Source organism: Halichoeres trimaculatus, unplaced genomic scaffold (assembly GCF_033239565.1).
Source record: "Halichoeres trimaculatus isolate MK-OKI-2021-1 unplaced genomic scaffold, fHalTri1.1 fHalTri1_scaffold_14, whole genome shotgun sequence".
Lineage (NCBI taxonomy): Eukaryota > Metazoa > Chordata > Actinopteri > Labriformes > Labridae > Halichoeres > Halichoeres trimaculatus.
The window spans coordinates 28,616,282-28,640,579 of record NW_027437192.1 but is presented as its reverse complement, the minus strand read 5'-3'; the positions used below and the strand labels follow the sequence as shown (position 1 = coordinate 28,640,579).

General features: G+C 39.6%; 1 protein-coding gene across 6 annotated transcripts in view; it reads right to left on the bottom strand.

Moving 5' to 3' along the window:
- Positions 1–24,298, bottom strand: part of LOC141803549 (receptor-type tyrosine-protein phosphatase U-like) — a 348,868-nt gene that overhangs the window by 71,569 nt on the left and 253,001 nt on the right. For all 6 annotated transcript variants that reach the window (XM_074687661.1, XM_074687662.1, XM_074687657.1 and 3 more), the window contains exons 12-14: positions 22,471–22,750; positions 17,275–17,311; positions 2,695–2,833 (exon numbers count right to left, since the gene is read on the bottom strand). In XM_074687661.1, the coding sequence (XP_074543762.1) occupies positions 2,695–2,833; positions 17,275–17,311; positions 22,471–22,750 (456 nt within the window). The remainder of the gene's footprint in view (positions 1–2,694; positions 2,834–17,274; positions 17,312–22,470; positions 22,751–24,298) is intronic.

The window sequence follows — 24,298 nt, the reverse complement described above, 5'->3', positions numbered from 1 at the left end:
CTGAACTTTTAACCTCAGCAGTCAAACGTATTGTAACTGTCTATAGTTATTATCCCTTTGGTGCTTGTTGTCGCAAATTTGCGACATACCCCGTCAGGTCTTGATGCAGCTGAAATGACCTTTGTATCTCATTATTACCTATTGATTCATATTATACACAAAACAAAGATTGTATTGGTCAGGGTATGAACTGCTCATGTTTATGTATACAATATAACTTAGTTATAACTACTGTGTGTACTATACTCAAATTTAAAATCTCCACTTCATTTAACAACTGTTATTCAAAAACACATAAAAAAAATCTTTTTTATATAATCGTTAATCAATTCAGGCAGTAAGGGGTTAAAGTAAGAAAACACAGAAGAACATTTTTGTGCTCATTTTGTCCTGAATTTATTTATTTTTTTTATTTATTTTTTTTTTTACATTTTTTAATAAAGGATGATGATGTGGAATCAAAACTCAAATGAGAGTGTGGGGTCTCTGTTTACAGCACATCTTGCTTTGAGGCATTATCAGCTCTGAAGAGACCATAGTTTGACCCAGTTGGTCAAATTACTTGTCTATCAAAATATCTACACTGCTGCCTTTGTAGCATTGAGCTCTCAAACACATGGCTCTGTATTCAAATCAAAGTCAGGACGACCCACAGGCAGGCCACGTCAGTTGATGGGCTAAGGCCTGCTCACCTTGTCTGGATTCTAATATGCATTACCACAAATTTGTTTAACAATGTTCCGTACTTTCTAATTTTTCAATGTGACTTCAAAAACTTTTTTCGAAAAATAGTGTATAAGGACAAAACTATCAACTGATATACTGGGTTGTTCTTTGAATAAAAAGCTGATCCAAAAGTTTCTTATAACGGCCTGAATGCAGATAATGCTACAACACAGACGTCCCTTTACCATAATAAAATGTACGGTTAGTATGTAGTTATGGAATCCTGCTTTTTACCTGGTTACTCATTTAGGATACAAATGTACTGACAAAAAAATATATATATAATTAAAAAAAAAACAAGGGCTAATTTAATTCTTTTAAATGATCTATATATTAAGTTAAAACAAAATGATCTGGGTAATTACACAGAACAGACTAGATCCAGTAGGAGTATATTTGGTCTGCCCAAGAAGCATGCTAACATACACTGGCGTTTCACCACGCCTGGCAGTCTGTGGTGTTGAAAGCATACTCTCTGATTTCTTCATTATGGATTGATATGACATGATGTGTGATCACTCAGCATTGCTCAAGTTAGCGCGAGTTGAAAACAGTTGCCAAGGGATTGTTGAGAAATTTTGACCAATCAGGATCAAGCATCCAACAGATCAGTCAAAAAAACCCAGGTAATAATATTTGTCTATGTTTCATCATTGTCATAAAGTTTTTTTTTTTTTTTTTTTTCCCTGTTTACATCAGGATCAGATTTATTACCAAGTAACTTTAGCATTGCAGGAAATTTGCTTTGGTCAGATTATGTGAAAACAGATAAAAACAGTAGAGAAATATTTTTGAAAAATGTGTTATTTATATTTTAACCCCTTTGACCTTGGTCAAACCTTTGGTCGTTAATGTTTATACCCTTCAAGAGGTCAAATAAACTGACAACTGTTTAATTCATTTCCAAAATACACAGTATCTGGGATTTTTAAAGAAGAACAAACTGATTTATTCCTTGCTGTGAGCCTTATTTGGAGATTATGTAGCACATTATGCTTTGTCTAACATGTATCCATTCAGAAACTATAATGTAGAATAAAGAAGAACTTAAAATATACAATTTCAAAAACAGAAAACTTAGTATTAATATTATGCACAGCAAGAGTAGGAACTGTGCATTAGTTAAACAGGTAGACTCATGTGTGCACTGCAGGATGTACTGTGTGCATTATTTCTCTGCGTTGCCCTGAAGGCAGGTCAAATAGACCCCGGGTATATTTGCATTTACACGTCTTACAGATGCAGACTCAGTATAATTAAGCCCGTCTGTTCCTGTTGCCCTCCTGTGGCTGTCTGTCTCTTTTTGTGCCTGTGAGATTGGACCGCTGAATCTTATCAGTCACCTCCTCCTTCCAGACATCCCTTTCACTCTCCTCCTATTCTCTCAGAGAAAATTCCTGGATGGGGAAGTTTCTCTCACCAAAAAAAAGAGGCAAAAACAACCTTCCTAACCAATTACTTGCCCATCCACTGGCACCTCGCAGCTGCTCGCCTCGTGTAATTGAGTGGGCAATGGAATAACATGCCCCTTGATGAAATATTTCACACCCAGATGAGTGTTCCACCATTGCCCAGCGAGCGGGGAGAGAATACACTGCAGGTGCGGTGGACGACAGAGGTAATTTGCAGGTGGAAAGCAGCCAGCGATTTCCAGTGTGAGTGGGCTGCATTTGAATGTGCTCAGCCAACACGCAGACCTTGAAATTAAAAGATGAGATGAAACACAAAAGCTGGGCCGAGGCAGCGGGGGGAGTTTAGGATTAATGTGCTACTATTCTACTAACTCTTGTTGTAATTCACTCAGATTGCCAAATGCTTTCCTCAACAGACCCTGGCTGCCAAGAGGGATAGAGATGAATTCACTCCTTTGAATGGGCGGCGCAGGAACAAGAAGACTGTAAATGTTTGACTCTGAAAAGGTCTCATCTCGCATCAGTTAGACACAAAAACAATGTCACAGCCACTCACCCTTTCTTGACAATGATGACAATGGCTCCCAGCAGCAGGATGAGGACCACCAGACCGCCAGCGCAGGCCCCCAGAATCAAACCCATGTCCTCGGCGTGCTGGGATACCTCCAGAGCTCGCTTGGAGTCCTTGCAGGCAGCTGCACAGTGAGGTGAGAGGAGAGACAGAGATGAGACAGGCCGTCTCTGTGAGTGGTTGTTCAGATCTAAACGCAACAAGAGGATCCTGGATGTCTGCTGTCAATAATTCATTTGCGCTTGATTACCACAAACAAACAAAACTATGGCCAAGTAAGTTGGCAGCCTGCGCCGTGCTGTTACTGTACATCTGCTGGTTGGAGGATGTTGCTGGGTTTCTCCTCTGATTTATAACACAGAATTAAAAATGCTGCTCTTCTACCAAAGATGGAGCTTTAAAATGATGACAGACACACAGCTCTTTCCTCTGGTGAAGGTCTTTGTCCAGAAATGCAAATAGTCTTGGTTTCATTTGCCCAAGTTTTGGAATTTATGTAAATAGAGCAACAAAATGCAGATTTTTGTTCGCAGAGCTGGAAAAGACTTTCAGAGCAACCGGTCGAGTTTTTTCCAAGTAACAAGGCTCAATTAACCTGGGACTAGTCTCTACAAGAAAAACTCTTATAAACATTAAGGCGATCCTTTTTGTGGTGTTTCTCCATACATTGACTGTGAACCATTCAGTGATTACTTCTCTTCACCATTTAAGGGTGTAACTCAGACAAAGTGTTTCTCCTAAGAATTCTTCACATTTTAGGATCTAAATGAATCTGAAACTCAAATAAAATAAGAAATGCTCTTTTAAAGTGATATCCAGTGGTGGGTTGTGTGACATGGATTCACAGGCTGTGTCTGGCCCTTGGGCTGCCAGGTTGAGACCCCTTCTTTAAGGCAATTGTAAACTAAATAAAAGCTAGAGGTACATTATTGATTACTAAATCCTCTCATTTTTGATAGGATCCAGCAGCTCTATAAAAGGAGACAAAGTTTTTGGGTTGTTTCTGGGAAGTAGAAAACAAAACAGATGTTGAATGAGAGCGTGCTGAGCTGCAAGGGAACAGTGTGTAGAGCTCCTTCATTTTGTTCAACACTCTCATTTTGCATTTAACTAATTTCCATTGTTCTTATTTTTATTTTTGTTCTTCAGTTTTTCTTCAAGTATTTCTTGTTGTTTTTCCCTCAACTGCGACTGTGCTGTACATAGGGCTGCGCACAGGTTTCCTGAACTGGAAATATACATTTACTTGATTTTGATTATTCCCTCTTTTTTTTTTCACTTCAACTAGGTCAACGTTACATGTGGTATCAGAAGAATAAAACACTTGGTCTCTGTGACGTCAAAATCTATTTCTGATACACAGTGTTGAAGCACACGGTTGACTACGATAGTGTTCCTACACTTCCAATCAAACAGCACAACTCAGTCTGAAATTATGAAGTCTTTGCAGAAGTGCTTAAAAACTGCAGCTCAGGGTGGCTGCACACTGGAAAAAATGGAATATTATCAAATGATTTTGTCTTATTTTCAGTAGAATATGCCTTTTTAGACTTATTATGAGCCATATTCAACAGACCAGGCCTGAAAAAAAGAGTCTTATTTCAAGTTATTTTGAGACAATAAGTAAAAAAAAATCCTGCCAGAGGAACAAGTAAGAAGTTTTTGTTTCAAGACGTTCCAAATTTTGGAGCAAATTTTTCTTATTTCATTTTCAGATTTTTTTAAGTCGTCACAAGCAATTCAGATCTCATTTTAGTCTTCAAATATTTTAAAACAAGATTTTTTTTCTGGACTGACCAGTTGAATGTGGCTTGTATCAAGTATAACATGACAATTTTTACTGAAAATAAGACAAATGCACTTGATAAGATCAGAGTTTTTTGCAGTTCAGAAGCACCAACAATCACACAAACACCAAGTTGTAAAAAAGCTGATTACTATAGAAGACACAAACATGTTTGCAGCCTGGTTCAAACAAGGTTTGGGTCTGAAGAGCTCAAGTCTCTATCAGCACACTGAGCAACTTTTTCTCGTGACTCCTGATTAAACTTAAGAGTTTTGGCCAAATAAAGACATGGCTGACTTGCTTGACAGGTGGGCAACATGTAGCTGTCTGCAGCGCCCATTGACGATAGGCTTCAAAACTCTGTGTCAGAAACAGATGAGTGATGTCACAGAGACTATGTCTAATATGATTTATGCTTCCAACACATGGATGAAGCCTCACTCTCAAAAGGTTTGGCCTTTTTTAAGACTACGACTGCTTACTGATGGTAACGTATTACTGTAATGCTGCTACGGCTACAGCTCACTTTCAGGTCTGAGTATTTATATAGCGTGCAGTTATTCATTGATCATACAAGGTTGGTGTTGAAAGAGTCTGCTTCAGTGATGGCATTATGTTTGTAGTGCACCGACTCTGAATCAATTTGGTGGATACAGCACCTCAAACGAGCCGGGCACGGACTGAGGGGTGCTGGAGATCACCTCTCATCGAGCTGCAGCTTTCACAGCTAAATTGTCAGAAAAGTAGTTTATTACCATGCAAAAGCTGTGCTGCAAAAAAAGGAAAAAAAAGTGATAGAGGACTCAATGGAACGAAAAGGTTTTGAACACTATTTCAGAGCACTGATATCAGAAACCTCAGCCTCTACAAAGGAAAGCAAAGCATGTCTGGCTTTGGAGAAAGACAACGCTGTGGTTATCTCGCAGAACTGATGCCTGCTCTCATTCAGGCAGCCATCTCCCTCCTACCCATATGTCACAGTCTCAGTACATTTCTGTCTGCATTTCCATCTCAACAAGCCAGGAGCATGAAATCTCCCTGTCTGTGAATCATCTGGGCCCCCTGCTGTGTCCTATCCAAAGGTGAAAAATCGCTATCAAAGATGAATGAGTTGAAAGGAGTATTTTTACACTGGTGGCAGCATGCTCTTTGTTAACAATCCGTCTCATGAGATGAGAAAACAAATAAGGCGGAAAGATTAAAAAAGGCTGAGAGATGGCAGCGTTGGAGGCTCTAAGGCCTGCCTGGGCAGGTCTGGCTGAAATTGGACAACATGTCTGTGTTACAGCAACATGATGCTGCTCAGAGGGGGGTTATTGCACTTGTCTAGCACCAAACAGGCAAAGATGAAGAAGACAGGCTTTACAGTGAGGCAGAGTTGGGCCTGATAAGCTGTGGATTGGTGCTGAGTATGGCCCTTGGCAGAAATTAGTCTGACAGACCTTCCATAATCACAGAAACCATGCTGGGTGAGTCACTTTGCTTTTAGGGCCAGATTTAGAAACTGGCCACTGCGGTCAATTACACCGCACCAAAGAGAGGCAGTTCTGGTCATGCAGGGAAGTCCGCAGGGATGTATGTGTCACCATAATTTGTCACTTCCTTTTACTGGAGTGGAATTCATCAGGCGCATACACACATGCAGGCTAGTCCCTAATTAAGGCCCTACAGAAAGCTATGCCATGTTTACACCTTGTGCCCACGCTGCTGGAGCCCTCAAAACTTTCGTGGACTCTGGAAACCTTGTTGAAACTGTTAGTTTGAAACTTTTTGGGGGCTGTACAAGCACAGACTGAGCCAGGATTCAGATGAACAAGTTTGCCTGCCAATTGGGTCTTCAAAGTAACCACAACTACCTGTTTGATGAGCTGCATCTCTAAAAAACAGCTTTACTAAAAAAAAAAAACGCAGGAGCTTCTGTGCAGCTGTCATGTTGATTTTACTCTTCATTTTTAAGGCTACTACTGTCCATGTGCTCAGGAAGACAGCTTTTATTTTGTTTGTTATTTTTGTGTGTTTTGTCCATGATCAGTCTTTTGAGATGTGCTTAGAGGTTTATTTGAACAACAACGACAAAAGTTAGTCCAGACAGTAATACTCTTTATTCTAAAGTGTTTCTCTGATCAATATCTACCACTGAACCACTCGTATGCAAACAGTTTTCTGAGAAAATAACACCAAAACAAGGACAAATACAGAATTAGGAGGTTATTTACAGAGTGCTTTACAGTGATCTTTCCCTGAATAATCTCTAACCCCCTGAACATCTGCACGATGTAGAGGAAGATTTTAGATATTGCTAGTTTGCTAATAAGGAAGGGCTTCTTTCTGCCTGCTGTGTGTCTCTGCTCTACTTTCTGTCACAGCCACAACAGTTTTCATTCAAAGGCTGGCAAATAGTGACTTTCTAATTATACTTGCATTATAATTAAGTGTCTCTATGACAAATATCAGATGAGAGTGAAGGTGAGGTCATCTGGTTCCCATGTATTTTCTATTTGTCCCTACATTTGGATGTAGGCAGGAAGCTTTTAGACCAGTGACAATGACACCAAGAAACTTTAAACACACAGGTGCAGAACAGCTGCAGTACACATTTCTTCTTTTCCATCTTACTGGAAATAGGTCTCATGTTCCCCACAACAATAGATGGAAGGACAGGTGGATGTCGCCTCTTCTTGGCTTACACCGTAGCACCAACATGTTGTCCTTGCCTCATTTTCCTTAACTCGTAGGGAACATCAAGCGTAGCACTGGTTAGCACCAACAGCTATAGGCTGCTAACAGCTGAAATCTTATGCGCAAACAATGCCACTATGGTTAAACAAAGGATCATTGTACATATAAAGGAACAATAAGAGAAAAAAACACCACTGCAAACGTGAGCAGTTTGGTGTTAATGGCCCAAAAATGAGCCATTAAAAATAATGACAGGCTCAAATGTTGAGCTTTTTACCCGTAGGAATCTGGTCTTGAGACGACTGAAATAGAGGACGACATCCTGCTCTACACCAGAGGTTAAAGTGATAAGCTACCCAACCCTATGAAATGACACTTTTTCTTTTTTCTCAAAATGTCCAAAGTTCTGTAAAACAGATCAATAAAGTTTTAACACAGCTTTTCAAAACATCTTAGTTTTATTCCACTTTGCACACAGAAACAAAATTATTTCACAAAAACCCCCCGGACAAAAGAAATCAGTTTAGACTGGCACTTAAAAAGAATTGCTGGTGCTTGCAAAGCAGGAGTAGGATATACAGAGTTGTCAAAGCATTTCCAAGTGCCAAGAAGTGGAGTGAGGAGTATCATCAAGAAATTCAAAGAGAAGGAGCCACAAGGTCTAGAATAAGTCTGGCAGTAGAAAAAGATTTTAATCTGGACTCTGGAAAGAAAACTAGTGATGGATGTACAACTCTAAAAAGAAGAGAACAACTCTCAAACTACGCAGTTAATAAGATTGCTGAGTCAGAAAATGTAAAAGTGTCAAAAGTGTCAAAATTGCCCCCTTAGTTGTAAAAGCACAAAAAACAGCCTCTTTGGCTGGTTGAGATATGATAAACAGCACTTTTGAGTGGCCAAAAAGCAGTAGCATGTGCCTTTAAAAATGATTATTATGATTACATTTTTCATTTTTTTTAAATTAAATTAAATTAAATTTATTTATTTATTTATTTATTTATTTATTTATGTATGTATGTATGTATGTATTTATTTATTTATTCATTCATTTTATTTATTTATTTATTTATTTATTTATTTATTTATTTATTTATTTATTTATTTAATTTTATTTTATTTTATTTTTTTGTATCTTTTAGTCCCTGCACTTAAATGTGGATGCCACTAGAGCTGACAGTTAGCAACAGGCAGCTAATGAGTCAGACCCTGCTGTGTTTTGGTTTGTTGTGAAATAATTTTGTTTCTGTATTAAAAATAAAATAATGTGAGCATCCAGAATAAAACAAGGGTGTTTGGAAAAGCTGTGCGAGAAATTCAGTAACTTGTTTAAGATCGCTTGGGATATTTATGAGAAGAAAAAAAAACTTCAAATTTAAAGTGGGCCTTAAAATTTTGACCTTGGATTTAAGTTAGTGTGAGGCCATAATTCAGAGACCAATCAATCAAATAATGTGAATCTTGCGACAATAGCCTTTGTATTTGTTTTTGCATCCATTCTTTTTTTTGTATATTTCCTCTGTTTCCAGACAACAGAGAAAATCTTGCTTCAGTCTAGACAAATATTGAGAGAGACCTTGCAAGGATTGTTCATTTGGATGAATGCAAAAGAATAAAATGATAAGACCCCGTCATTTGCTGCTGTTTGAATCCATCTTTTTTAAAAGAAACACTGATTTAATTCTCTAATTCATCTCAATCACTCATAAGAACTGGATTCAAATAAAGGCCTTAGCCTCTCTAACATAAGAATAAATGAGCAGAAATCAAACATTTAGAGTATTTGTGGTAGGAGGCATCATTCAGCTGTCAAACATTTAAACATTTAAGAATGCTTTAAAAGCTAAATGTGAATCCGATGCTGCTCTGTGGGCTGAGCTGACGTGAATTTAAAAAATCTCCTCTTGTTGGAGAATCTTTCAGGGAGATTTGATTTGTAATGTGCATGTTACTAATGTTCTTCAGTGTCAGCTGATGTTGGCATCCAAGGACAAGAAAACAAAGAAAAAGGCCCTGATGGCAGAAAGACAGACACGCTCGCCCACTTCTGTGCTGGCTTCACAGCTGGCAGCATCTGTGTGTGGGAAGGCGGGAGAGGAAATAAGAAGCAGCCTGGAACAGACCTGTGTGCCCCCTCTGAGGGGACTGGAGTAGTATCAACATGTCCTAGGGGCCTGCCTGCCTGCCTGCCTGCCTTCTACCTTTGTGTATATTCACAACTACAGTAAAAAATGTCCCCTATAAATACGCCCGCAACCCACCTCCTCCACTAGCGTGACACGCCGGCAGACAACAGTAAGGCGGGAGTCTTTGATGTCATCGCACTTCAGATAAGACAGAGTTCAGGGAGAGGAATCCAATTTAACTGCCATCCTCCTCAAGAGCACTACAAACTTCAGGCATAATTCAGCAGGGAGGAAGAAGGGGAATAACTCCTTTCACCCTCCGTCTCTTTCCCCCTCTCCCCTATTGTTTGAACTGAGAGGCTTCTATCAGTGTCTGTCTCTCAAGCAAACACTCCTGGTCGCTTCCTCTCTCAGGGAGGAGACAAAAAAAAAAAAAAAAGATATGTTGCCGCAGTCTGGATTTCAAAGCCATCAGAGCCCAGGAGGGGTTTGCCAAAATGTCAGTGTCAGTGATTTGAGGGGAACGGAGTGAGAACACGGATGCATGTTTGCTTTCACCTCTCCTCCGGTCTGTCTCTGTTGAGGGGAGATTGGCACAGGGGGCTTCCTTCCTGAAGCACCCAAAACAACACTAAGTCCGTGTCAAATCCCATAAGCAGCGAACCTGATCCAGGATAACTGTGGAAGTCTCTGACATGCACCCTGCACCAAATCACTACAATCCTGCAGCGGGCTTGATCACTTACGGAAGCACGATTTCCCTGATTCAACGTTATGTGGGCCAGGAGAAGAAAACCTGTGGCCTCAGTTTCACCCCAGCACTTCTGCTTCTGTGGCTCATTTTAAGACTTCCTGCTTTTTATAACCAGCTTCTTATTTTCACTCCCTTATTACAAAAGCTAATGGTTACATTTTATTCAGCTGCTTAATTGCTGAGCCATGGGGATACAACACTGCAAGACAGAGTTTAACAAAGGAGTCCACAGGGCCACCGCAGGAACAGACAGGTGTTCAACAAGTCCCTAAAATCAGCCTATTCTCTTCACTAGGTGCTGGAATTATCATAATCTATTGTAATACTCTCATCTAATCACTGAAAGTCTGTACAAGGAAAGTTCAGCTGCAGAAACAATGAGACGTATTGAAACCACTGTCAGATACTGCAGCATGTTTATTCTAATAACATCAGAGTGCAGACAATACCAATAAAGCTCTCATTGTCTCTCACATCAGAGGAAGTCTGGAAGTTTTTAAACGCTAAAATAAAACCAGGGATGTAGATTTTGTGCATGTGCACACAAGAAAACTAAGATGATACACTATATGGCCAAAAGTAGCAGGACATCTGCCATTACATGAACATGAACTTTAACACAACACAATGTACTTAATTAATTCAGAGTCACAACAGCAAAACAATAATGTATATCAAGCCGATACTAAAATAGAATAATGTAATAAGCAGGACCACCAGCAGGAGGTGCAATCCTTCCAAAGTGGCATTTGTGTCCAGTGTTAGCTCAGTTAGCCATGTCTGTAAAAAGCACACGCTAGCTTTCCAACTTGCTGGAGATAGATCTCACATTCCCAACAACAAAAGATGGAAGGACAGGTGGATGTCACCTCTTCTTAACTCGCACCGTAGTACCAGCATGTTGTCCTTGCCTCCTTTTCCTCAATTTGCAGGAAACATCTGGCGTAGCACTGGTTAGTGTCAACATGCTACAGGCTGAAATCTTGTGTGTAAACAATGCCACCATGGTTACACACAGGATCATTGCACATATAAAAGAACAAAAAGAGTATAAAACACCACTGCAAACGTAAGCAGTTTGGTGTAATACGAGGATAAGTAACAAGAAAATAAGAAAAAGGACAGCTTAACAGCTTCAGCTCTGATGGGATGGCTTTCCAAGAGGTTTAGGAGTGTGTCCATGGGAATTTTTGACCATTCTCCCTGAAGCACATGTATGAGGTCAGGCACTGACGTAGGACAAGAAGGCCTGGCTTACAGTCTCCACCCTAATTCAGAGGCTCTGGTTCAAAGGTGTTTCACTGGGTTGAAAGCTGGACTCTGTGCAGGCCAATCAAGTTCACTTCAGTTCAGAAGAAGAGGGTTTTAAGTGATACACAGGTGAGGAAAATACAAGGTGAAGATCAGGATGGGATGTCTGAGTAAAATAATTCACCCTCCAAATAAAATAAAAGAGGGACAAAACAAAGTCCTCAAAAACATGTTATTTATGTCCCTGAGAACCAGCTCAACTCCCTCCAAAAATCAAGCACATTAGCTCATTTACATTCCTCTCAGGTGGCTGGGTTTGGGGTAAAATAAGGCCTCTCTAAAGTGCTTCTGTTGGTATGGGGTCTCTGCTGGGCGACCTCCAGCTACTGTGCCACAGGATGGCTTGTCAGTGCACTTAAGGTATTGCTTTGGTTTGGATGGGAACAAAAATAACGCTGGACACAGTGGAGGCCAATCAAGTTCCTCGAAACCAAAATGGCTCAGTCACATCCTTACAGACCCTTGTGCACTGACGTGCAGTCATGTTGGAACAAAAAGGGGCCATTCTCAAACTGTTCCTGCAAAGTTGGGAGCATGAAACTGTTCAAAATATCTTGGTATGCTGAAGCATTAAGAGTTCCTTTCCCTGGAACCAAGGGGCCAAGCCCAAGCCCTAACAATGACCCATGACCATCATTCCCCTTCCATCAAATTTTACACTCGGCACACTGAAGTCAGGCAAGTACTGTCCTCCTGGCAACCAACAGACCCAGACTTGGGATTACCAGACAGAGCAGCATGATTCTTCACTTCAGAGAACAGGTTTCCACTGCTTCAGAGTCCAGGGGTGGCATGTTTTACACTGCTGCAGTCTACACTTTGCATAAAAGAAATTTCATGAATGGACTTCTTCCACAGATGGCAACCTATCGGGGTACCAAGCTTGAATTCTGTGAGCTCTCGAGAGCGACCCATTCTGGCACTAATGTTTGTAGAAGCAGTCTTCAGCCGAGGTGCTTGATTTAATACACCTTTGGTGATGGAAGTGATTGGAACACCTGAATTCAATGATCTGGAGGGGTGTCCTGATACTTTTAGCAACACAGGGTGTATCATTTTCTTTTTTTAGCTTATTGATCGGCAAGAAATTCTCAGTAAATAGAAGATGACTTAGATTCCATTATCTACTGTCAGTAAACAGCGAACCAAACAAACCCCGGCCTTTACAACAATAACACAAGCAAACAGTCAGCACTGCTCTCCAACACCTTTATAATGATCCCATCAGGATCACATTTCGTCTACCTAGTATACAGTGGCACGTGGTACTTCCAGAAGTGCAGACATCATTAACTGAGCGGTTCAGCAAATCAAGAAACAAATACACCAAATAACATCTGATGGATAATCACATCAATAATAGCAGCAGAAATGGAGTTTGAGTGAAATGAAAGTCCTCCACCTGTCATCTCTGGGCTGTTTCATCAGATTCTGCAGCTCTGTGAAATGTTCACTCTGTTTCTTTCATCTATTTTTCTGAGGGGTTTATCATTTTCCTGAGATAACGACACACACCCTGAAACCAAATATTCATGATGGCACTCACAATATTCAGTTCCACACCTTCAAATATGAACTGTTTAATTAAAAAAAAAAAAAAAAAAGATTTACATTCTTAGTTGATGTTAAAACATTTTTTTTTTATTTCTGTCATCCTTATTTAACTCTATGATATCTTTGATAGGTGTTTTGCTGTTTTAAAACTAAAATTCCCCCTAATACCTCAAACGTGGTCCACACAATGAATTTTAGAATCTGAACAGATGTTGGAAATGTGACAGAGCTCACAAGTGATCAGAAATAATGACAGATTATCATTTTTTTGTTGTTTTCTTATTGTATGGAGTGATAGTCACCCATCCACCTACACACTATCGAACTGACGCAGCTCATCTCTGGTATGTTTTACAGGACACATTGTAAAACATCTGTTTTGCTGCTACAAATCAACAAAGCCAGTCCTCTATTTTTGACATACATCCAACTTTATGGTTCTTGTTTATGGTTGTCCACATGGCTGGACTTGATGTGCCACCCTCCTCAATCATTTGGCTCCCTTGTTGGCTGTCCCTTTGTCCCATGTAATAATGCAAGCATTATGTGTGCATGCAGTGTGTGCATGCCCAGCTGTAAAATCACTCCTTGCATTCCTTACATCAAAAGAAACTCTGAAAATATCATCTTTGGAAGGAACCAAAAATTTAGACATTGCTTTGTAGGGTGTCAGACTGATAGAAGCAGGTGTTTTAAAGAGGTGGTATAAAGAGGTATGAATACTTTTTCGGGCTTAATACTGTCCTTTTGCTACTCTAGTACTTGTTCACAACTTACAGCTACAAAAAAAAAAAAAAAAAAAAAAAAAAACAACTTTTTTTTCTTTGTTTTTGTCTCAGCTGCTGTCCCTTTAAGGATCCCTGTTTCACAAACCACCTTCCCTCTGATTGGCCAGCCCTCTGAAGGCCTTTCAGGAGGTGGAGCTTTTTCCAGAGCTTGTTTTTTTGAGGTCCAATGTGACATAAACCAGTCAGAAGATCCTTCTACGATTACCTTATCATTTCAGAAAATCTCATGACAACCTTGTGCTATTTCACTCAAACAGACATTTTTCTTTTTGATAGGTTTACAGACAGATCCAGGGATTTATATGACGTATAAATATGTACAGATTTGAAAACCTGCTCACCTTTGGTATGAACATTCAGCATTGTAACTTTATATCCATGATTAAAATCTGGGAAAGCAGGATACCCCCTCTTTAAGGTAATGCAAAACAACAGTTATCCATATTTTCTTACTTTACTGTTTCTCCCTCAAGAAGTAGTCCCACATATTCATGACAAGTTGAGATGAACCTTGTTTCATTGCTGATATTTTTTTAACAATAGTTTTTTTCATAATTGCTGGTGTGAATTGGATGACTATTTCTTTTACATATCTAAAAATGTTTGACATATTTCAAGTCCCCATGGTGCTTTAAAGAAAAGGGGGAAAAAATCATTACACTCATACCAGGGTCTCAAGATGACAAGAAAATTAATTTTGCAGCTATTTTTCATAATGTTCATGAGAAAGCCATTTCCAGGCAAACAGATGAAATGTGATGAATCACCCCTGTCAGACACACTCAGGGTGATAACTTTATTTTTGGTTTGAATGAAAGGCTCCATTAAATTTTAATGTCTCTTTCCACATGACAAACAGGAAGTATAAGTTTGCGACCTCACTCTGATTGCTCTCACACCAGCCGGTGTTTGGCTGCCTTTGGCTCCGATCAATATCCATAACAAGTCCCTTCCTAGTTTTCTGTTTCTGAGTTAACATGTAAATTGATTCACACTCTGCAGGTCTTTTCACTGCAGTCTGAGAGAAGAGCAGCATCATCTTGTGTGCGGTAATTAAAGAAAAATATATACATTAGTGACATTTAGCCTGCTACTTCAGGAAATGTTAGATTATGATGTCTGCTTCTACTGTTCACATCTTAACATTTACAAACCTTTGTTTCAATAAAAAAACATTACTGAGGTTCTACAGCTGAAAATGATTAATCATATACAACTAAAGAAATATCCTTGAAGTATCATAGCACAGTGAAAGTGTGGACACTTTTCTGTGTGCATCATACACGGTTTAAAACGATAAACAGAACTTTCCTGAGCTCCCCCTGCGATCGTACACAGTATAGATCTTAAAGAGGGGTATTCTGCTTTCTCATAACAATGATGGACGTTGACGTGCAGATTTTCAAACATTGTTATGTTGTAGAAATCCCTGAATCTGTCTAAAAATGGGTCAAAACAATCACTTCTACAGAAAAGCACAAGATCTTCATGAGACTTGATAAAATGATGATGTCGGTTCAGGATATCATCAGGCAAGGGTCAGCTAACGCAGGGGTTCCCAAACTTAACCGTACCAAGGCCCAGAAAACAGCATTTGTTTCTGGTTGGGGCCCCCCTTTGGAAATCCACAGATAATGCTTCAAAATATGTACAGAAACATCACTTTTTAGAATGTATTTTATAATTTTCATTCACTTTTAAACAACTGCATTGGTGTTGCGTAGGAAATTATTAACAAACATGTTTTTGGCACTTTATAACTCCAGTACTCTACAAATTGTTGACAGATAAGAACATAATAAAGGCAGACATCAAACCTCTCACGTGTGTGAGCCTGTGTGTCTGGGAGTGACTTCTGACTGACAAGTGTGAGCAATGGGCTTGGTGGCTCCTACACAGTTGGTCAAGCCTGGGCATAATGTCATGTCTGCAGATGTGCTTTATGTTTTGTTTCAAGCACTCTTAAAGCGGTTGGATCAGTGAACCAATCTGCCAGCTGATGCTTTTCGGATGAGAGAATTTCTCTAACCTCCTTCTGCAGCTCATAGACACAATTTAAAACTGAGTATGGTGACAGTCAGTGCATGTTTGAGTGAAGCAGCAGCCCCTCATAATAGGAGCCCGTCACGTTACAAAGCAGGGTATGAAACATATACCCTGTGTTTACTACTTGTATGACTTTCTGTAGTACCTGATTCAACTTGTTATCTATCCTTTTTCCAACAGGTGTCTCACGGTAGAGCATGCACTGTAGGTCACCACATGCAGAGCTTTAAGCTTGATGAGAGGCCACTTTACTGATTTTCCTGGTAATTGCTGGAGCTCCATCAGAAGTCACTCCAATTGTGTGACATCGTCATTACAAAGTTGCGGCTGTCACATGAGGTGTGGTTAGGTACAATTGGAAATTTGAAAATCCAGTGTTTACTTGAGTTTAATAGTTGTTCAGGACAAACGGTTATAAAAAAAAAAAAAATCAACAAATGAAAGTCTTTCCCCCTTTCTCTTTCTAAGAGAAAGAGAAAGGGAAAGGGGCAGCCCCCCCAGGGGCCCACGGCCCCTACTTTGAAAAATACTGCTCTAAAATACCAGTGTGAGAAAAAAAATGTTTTTTTTTCTTTTTTTTTTCTTTTAGCCGTGAATAGGGATAGGTACCTTTCATATTTGAAACAATACAGTACCAATGCTTGGTGCCTGACAATTGGTACTGGTACTCAATGGTACCAATTTTCGATACTTTTTTCGTGTTTATGTGGTAAAAATAGCATTTTTTTTCATAAAAATAAACATATTTTTTTCAATTGGACATATTTATTCTCCAATTTATAGCCTTGCAATGATGTGTTTGTGTCCAGCATGGAGAATCACCTACTCTTACAATCTCTTACAGTCACAAGGATACATTTAGGTGCCATGGTACCTTTTGGTTTTACATGAATCAGTACCCAGTACTTTTGACAGAATTTGGTCGGTACCTAAAAAAGTACCCAATTCAATACCCATCCCTAGCTGTGAATTATGGAAAGATACAACAGGGTTACCAGAGGGACGGTGTAGAGCATGAAAAAAGGGACAATGCCCTGTCTTTAAAATCCTGGGTGGACCTCAGGAGTGATGTGTCAGTGAGCCACTCATACTGGCTACTGGAGGGTTGATACTCAAAAATAATTTATTAAGTGTAGTCTTCTTTAAGATGCATCTAATAATACTACTATTGCAATGTGACCAGCACAATTCCATAACAACTTTTCTATTTCCTTTGAATCCTTTTCCCCTCTGCAGCACTTTCATTAAATGCAGTGAGAAGCTTTTGTCTTCACGTGTCACTGTAATTCTATAGACTTTATATTGTCTTAATTTTTGTGTGTAAGGGGTCATTTTCTGATAAAACAGTATATATTTGAGACAACTTATTTAATAGAAAATGTAATTTTCTAGTAGGTCCGAGGGTCTGGAGTTGTGTAGAAACATCTCTGATGCTGACGATAATGTGAATACGTAAAGGATGCACTGATGTGAAAATGCAGCATGAAGCACTCTCAGAAAAAGCAAAAACAAAGCGAGCGTTACCTTTGCGAGCAATCCGAATGCAGTTAATCCTGGTCTCCTGTGGGTAAAGAAAAAACAGACTGAGTTAATTCAGTTGGCTCGGCACCAGAAGACAAAGAGAGTAACAGAAAAACAAGCTCAGAGCAAGTTAATTATGAGTTGAAATCCACATCCTCGTCTGCAACTTGCATCACAGGCGACCATGTCTGTGTGAGTGTGTGTGTGTGTGTGTGTGTGTGTCAAAGTCACCCAGACCCCTGTTTTGTGGAGGAAATAATTAAAATTTCAGAGCGGATGACATCTCCTTGTGATATGAGAGACCTCTGCTCCCTGTCACCGTGTGAGGTCCCTCACCCCTGGCCCGCTGATTGGCTCCGCCCCCCCTCCTAACCAGCCATCTCTATCACAGCGATAAAGAGGCATGTTCCCAAATTAAGATTTAAGGAAGTTAAATCAGCCTTTATAGGCAATTATGCTAATCTGTGCTGTGAGATTGGAGTCAGAAACCTTTCACCTAAAACGTTTGCCAAATTACCTCTTTTAATTGGAAATCTGCTTCAAGTGGAGTTCCATCTCCTCTCACGTCGAACAGTAACAGATCAGTCATATTTACTCCCACTCAGGGGTTATTAAAACGGCGTCAGGTAGTATGTCATGTGTCACTCTGTCCTCTGTCAAGGTGGGCTTTTGGCTCTTTCTGAACAGAAATACCCAGAGCTTGTCAAAGTGGTAATTTAATGCAGCCGAGCTTCCAAATCTTGTTAGGAAGAGGGACGCTGAAGAGAATTTCATCATTTTTGTTACCAGCGCTGGGTCTGCTCATCAAATCTGACCTCAATACAGAATCCACGGAGGTTCAGCTTTCAAAGTTTTTAAGTAAATAAAGTTATATCAAAATCTGAAAGATTTACTGCACAGACACAGAGTGTACAGACTTCATTGACAAAAACATAAATTTCCCCTCAGAAAACAGGAGCTGTTGGTGGAGCGCTGTCTCCATCAGTAAGTGGTGTTGTTGGTGTAATTCTGTGTTTCTAAAACACAGAGATGGATCAAAACCTCCAGTTTTCAGATAAAAAAATCAATAACACAACACTAACAATCTCAGCCGTATGGAGCCACCTCTTTCTACCAGCCAAGATTTCTGCTTTTGTAAAAAGAGTCGAACATACAGTCTATTCTGTGATGTCAGACACCTTCAGAACAATCACTGTGATAAAAACATCGTTCAGTAGATGTATAGTGTAACGACTGAGAGCACTCAGCAACATCTGCAGGCTGAAATAGTCTGCTGTTGTTTTTCCAACATTTTGTTCTTTAATTTTCAGGTTTGCATCGATCTGATCCTGGTTTTCTACATCAGTTAGACACTGGCTCAAAAACTATACTGTGTGGCTGATCCATTAATCTGTTCTATTTAACTCAGATCTATGCTATTCTCTGTTTAGGGCAATCATCTGTAGGTCTGTTTAATTTACTACAGAGAGAGCTAACAGCATGATGAAACCTAAATGCAGGCTTGGTGGTTTGGAGGTTTTTATCCTCTTTTACACCAACAACTTAAGGGACAACCACAGGTTGAATAGTTGTGGTCTTCGTCTAATCACCCATTTGTATCTAAAACAGAGTTTTGAAGTCTATTGTGAAGTAAAGACAGTCTTATAAGTGCAAAACTTGTTGGCTTAATAACTGAAAAATTAACAAGTTACACAGAATTTCACCCCCACCAGCCCTTACTGTGTGTGCTCAAAGAGAAATGAGCTATTCAGACCTAACCAGTTTTATCGAGACAGTTTTCCAAACTATCAAGTGATGGTTTCAAAATATTTGACAGGAAGAGATGTCAAGTTTCTAGTTTCTTCTCAACTGTTCTTAACTCCTGCAGCTCTTAACGGATGACAGATTTCAGTTTCAGTTTTAACATTTAACACTCAATATCAGTTTAACAACACACAAAAACTTCCTACACTGTTCTCAAACATTGATCAGCAGAGTTGAACAATATCTAACAAGGTCTAACAAGGTCTAAGAGTACACACTGCACACAGCTTATACACCAAACAGAGCAGTGCTATGAAATAATGCAGGTCACACACCAGTGACTTTATTCAGACTGCCTTCAGGAAAAGTGCCAAAATCATTTTTAAAAAGTGCATGTCACTTTGTCTAAACTGTTGTGTGACATGGATTGAATTCGTACTTAAAGTTTTTTTTAAAAAATAACTTTTTTCCCTCCCTCATAGAATGTTTGTTCTGTTATTATTTTCATTCATCCATTCATTTTCTGAACCTCTTATCCTGTTCAGGGTCGCAGGTGGCTGGAGTCTACCCCAGCTGTCAGTGGGCGAGAGGCGGGGTACACCCTGGACTGGTCGTCAGTCAATCACAGGGCTGACACAGAGACAGACAACCATTCACACACTCACTCACCCTAAGGACAATTTATAGTGATCAATTAACCTGATGAGCATGTTTTTGTACTGTGGGAGGAAGCCGGAGTACCCGGAGAGAACTCACGCATGCATGGGGAGAACATGCAAACTCCACACAGAAAGGCCCACCAGCCAAGCTGGGAATTGAACCGGTGACCTTCTTGCTGTGTGACCGTTTTATTTTCATTTAATTTATTTCAATTTATTTTTATTTTTTTAACATTATTTTAGATATATTGAATTTAATGAAAGTTTAATAATAAAATCATCAAACTAATCTTCTGCTGTTTCAAGATGTTCACAGCTAAATTATACTTCCCTCTATCTCCAGGTTATAAAAAAATGTATATATCTATGTGTACAGGTATATGTATAGTAATTAACCCTACATTGCCAAACTTAATCATATCTTATAAATACTTTTCTAAGACCTCCTCCTTACCAACATAATAAATCACTTTCTTAAAAACCTGTTAAAAAATAAATCGATGAAAAGGTACTCTACCCCCTTGAGGATTATCATTACACTACAAGCAGCTGAAGTTTAATTTAATTCAATTTTCAAGAAGTTGTAATATGAATAAATCTACATATTTTTTTAAGTATTTTCTGAATCAAATTGATGCATGTTTACTAAAAATTTTAATGTGTTGGGGCTTTTAGTGTTTATACTGGATAGAATGGACTCATCATTAGTATTATGTTGAAAGAGAAACTACAATAACATTGCTAGATTTATCAAGTGATTTTCACAGATTAAGACATCATAAAGTGCTTTAGACAAACAAAAACAAAGAGGCCATTTTTTTTTTTTTAAGTGTGTAGTAAGGTGGCCCTTAGAGCCACAGATGGAAGCAATAAATAAAGTCCTGGAAGCAGAGGTCGATGAGACAATTAAATTGTCTAATGGCACATAAAATTAAACATTTATCAGGATGTTTGTCTGAACAGGTGTGATTTTATCAGCTTTTTAAAACAATGGCTGATTCTGCAGAATGTAAAGATACGGGAAGATCATTCAATCACTTTGGAGCTGCAGCTTGGGAGGTTCCTTCACCACAGGCTTTTTCAGGTCTTGGGGAACAGGTTGGCTCTAAGGGTGAAGTGGTTGGACTGTGAAGTGTGTTCCTATTGAATTTGGTTTTTAGCCATTAAGACCCCTGTTTTAGAATTACAAAACCCTTCGGCTGGAAAATACTATAATGACTGTTTTATGTTTATAAGGTGGATGTGAAATATATACAATGACAGCATTAACATCAGCAGTGGTGTATGAGGAGAGGTCTGCTCTGCTAATAAAGAGGGACAAGGACAGGAAAACTTATCAGCTTATATCTGGGCAATCTGGAGCTAAATCAAAACCAGATCTGAAATGGACCCCCAATGATCACATTTCCCAGTCCATCCAATGAGTGACACTGGGATGAGTGACAGGTAATCTTAGACGATAACTGATGATAAACAGAACAGAAGGCTCAAAATGAGACATCAGCACGCTGGTATTTTCATCCCTCATGTGATGGATCTCCTTCATGTGAACAGTGAGGTTGTACAGATATGACAGAGGCGGAAATACTCTGAAAAGTGTGTGTTTGCTTGTTTGTTTCCTGTTTGTGTGTCAGAGGACACCGGCAGCAGCAGCAATCATGCATCTTTCAAGCGTCACTGAAGGCGGATCTGCCAAAGCAATTAGTGTTTCAGATTCAATGGCAGCTCATGGTCGGCAGTAAGCCTCGTATGTCTAATTTATTCTGGGTAATTGTCAAAATAATTTTCTTTATCTCCCTCCCTCTGCAGCACATCTCTCCCAAAAACAGCTAAAAACAATTATTCTGGTGTTGGTGTTGTAGAGTCTGCTGAGCTACTGTGCTGACAGTGATTTTAATTTCATCTTCAAGGACGAACATCACAGATAGTGGAATACAAAGTCAAAGAATGAAGATGTTGGACTGGAAGTAGAGCTTTTTGTTTGTGAGGCTTCTGTTGTTTGGTGTTTGAGCATTGTTGCAGCTGGATGTCAGCAGAGTCATCCCTAAGAATAAATCCAGGTCCAAGTCTGCATCCGTCTTATTTTTGAACCAGAGGATGCATCAGCTCCTCTCCTCTCCTTTTCTTTCCTTTCCTTTCCGTCCAGTTTGTGAGCCTGGCGCAGAAATGTGTCTGTTTTGACACAGACCGCAGCCTGAATGTGATCTTCATCTGGCTGCACCCGGAGGAGTCTGGCTGCATCTTCTGAGGAGTCTGACACTGATATCTGTGGCCAGGCAGGCACACATTAGCACCATATGGACCTAATGATTTCAACAGCATTTCCTCCCACTGCTTTGGAGCAGACTGGCCATGCTGAAGCTCCTTTTTTATGCTTCTTCTTTTTTTTTCAGATGTTCCTTTTCAGATCACTTAAAGACGGGAGGCAGAGTTTGGTTCTGGAAGTTTTTAAAGAGATTCAACACGAGGGAATCTGAGGACATCTTTCCCTTATCTCCCGAAATCTGCTAAAATTGATGTGCCACTTTGCTCTGCGTAATGTTTGAGAGGGATTTTCGATGCAACATTATCTACTTTGATTCAGCAGAAGGAAACAATCGACCAGAAGCCGCGCAGAAAATGCATTACACACATCGAGCCATTGGAAACACATAAAGCCTTGTTTATGCAGAGAGCTGCTCCCACCCTCCTCCTGCCTCCTGGCTTGTTTGACACAAATCTAAATTGACTGTCAAGGTTGCTGAAACCTGTGTGTGTGAGAAACAAAAGCCCTGACAGGCCTTTTAATAATCCTCACCCCTCTGAAGTTGCTGGTGGCCTGGAAGTAGATGAGGTAGTTCTTGGTGGGGTCTAAAGGGCTGTTCCAGTAGCCGTTGTAGGTGTGGTTGTCTCCCACGGTGAAGGGCGTGGCCTCAGGGAGGCTGCTGGGGGCCAGCTCAGCTGTGTAGTAGTGTGGAGCCCCTTTAGCCTGAGCCTCATTGTGAGAGTTGGGTGTGGGGAAACAGTCGACGGTACCCAGCTCTCTCCTCCTCACCTGACGTGAACCATCCTCTTCAACCACCACCACCTGGTAGGCACTGGAGAGCAGAAGAAGAGGTTAGTGATCCAAGACAGGATGCGACTTACACAGGTTTACTTTCCTGTCTTTAGTTAAAAGTGTAACCTTCAGTGTGAGGGCATGACTGATTTTTTTATATTCCACTTTTTCATGCTCTCCCCGAAACTGTCTTTGCTCAAACTTCCTCCTCTTCAGCTCTGGTTTTTTCTCTCACATCACTGGCTCTGCATCCTTCACTGCTTCCTCTGTAGCTTTCATTGAAACAAGGTCTGCCTTCCCCACAGGAGGCTCAGTTCATGTAAATGCATTGACTGGAAACTATGGAACATGCAGATTTTAAATCGGAGGAAAAAGCTCCAAAATTAGCTGGTTAGTGGTTCTGTACAGCTCCTTTGAGCAGAAGACAATTCTGCTCCAGTTCCTCTCAACTGTCAGATGTTTTTGCTCATCAGTTCTATAAAAATCCCCTAACCAGATAAAAGCCAGGTGTGGTTCTAACCAATGAATCACCTCTTTACAGGTGGTTACTCTTGGAAAAAAAACCACACTCTTCCACAGATTTATGTTACTTTCTTTTCAAAATTATAAAAACAACAACAGTGGTTGTTTCAGGATTCTGGTGGATCACAAAAACTGCCAGGTCACAGTTTAATAAATTGTTTAAATAACTGTTGGTTGCCTTGTTTTAGAAATGTCTTTTTCTTTATTTTTTTTTCTTTAGTTTAAATTGAATGATTCCAAAATAATCTAGGTTAAAACAACAGGATTGAATGCAAGTCCAACTGTGTGCCATAAATCACATGTGCAAACAAATCCAAGCACATTTGATCATCAGTCACTCATCACTTCACCAGCCCACAGCTTTTCCATCAAGACCACATTTCTGGATTTGGACTCTAGTTTTCATGATGAGGTAAATATATTTGATGGTATGGTTTGACTTAAAGTAAAGGACACATTTAAGTTAAACTAACTAATGCTCATCAAAATTATTTTTAATAATTGCTGGTTGCATTACCCCCCAAAAGGGGGCGGGGCTTCATGTAAACAGCAAACTGCCTGGATTGATTAACAATTACTGATTCAAATTTGTGGTGAATGGCTGTGCTACAGCTTAGACACAGCATATGACTAATATTTCAGGCTGGCATCGAATGAAAATTCATTTACCTAGTTTGACCAGCTAATGGTTCTGTTTCCCAACAGTGAAGGTGATGATGATGAGGTTTTATGCTTTATCTCTTGTTTTAAAAGGCTGTTTGGTGGCTTTTTGCACTTATTTGATTGGACTAGGATTGCAAAGGGGTGAACAATTTCCATTAAATTTCAGGAAAGCTCCCTTAAAATTTCCATGGGCTCAGGAATATTGGAAATTAATAAGGCTTTGTTGTCTTTGAATAAAATCATTTTCTAAAAAAAAAAAAAAAAGCACAGGAAATTTTGACTCAAATATTATCTGTCTTTTACTCATCAACTTGAATGATGCTCTCAAACTGATCTTGGTTAAAATGAATCTGGTTGAATGCAAATTGAACTGCATACCATAAATCACACGTGGAAACAATTC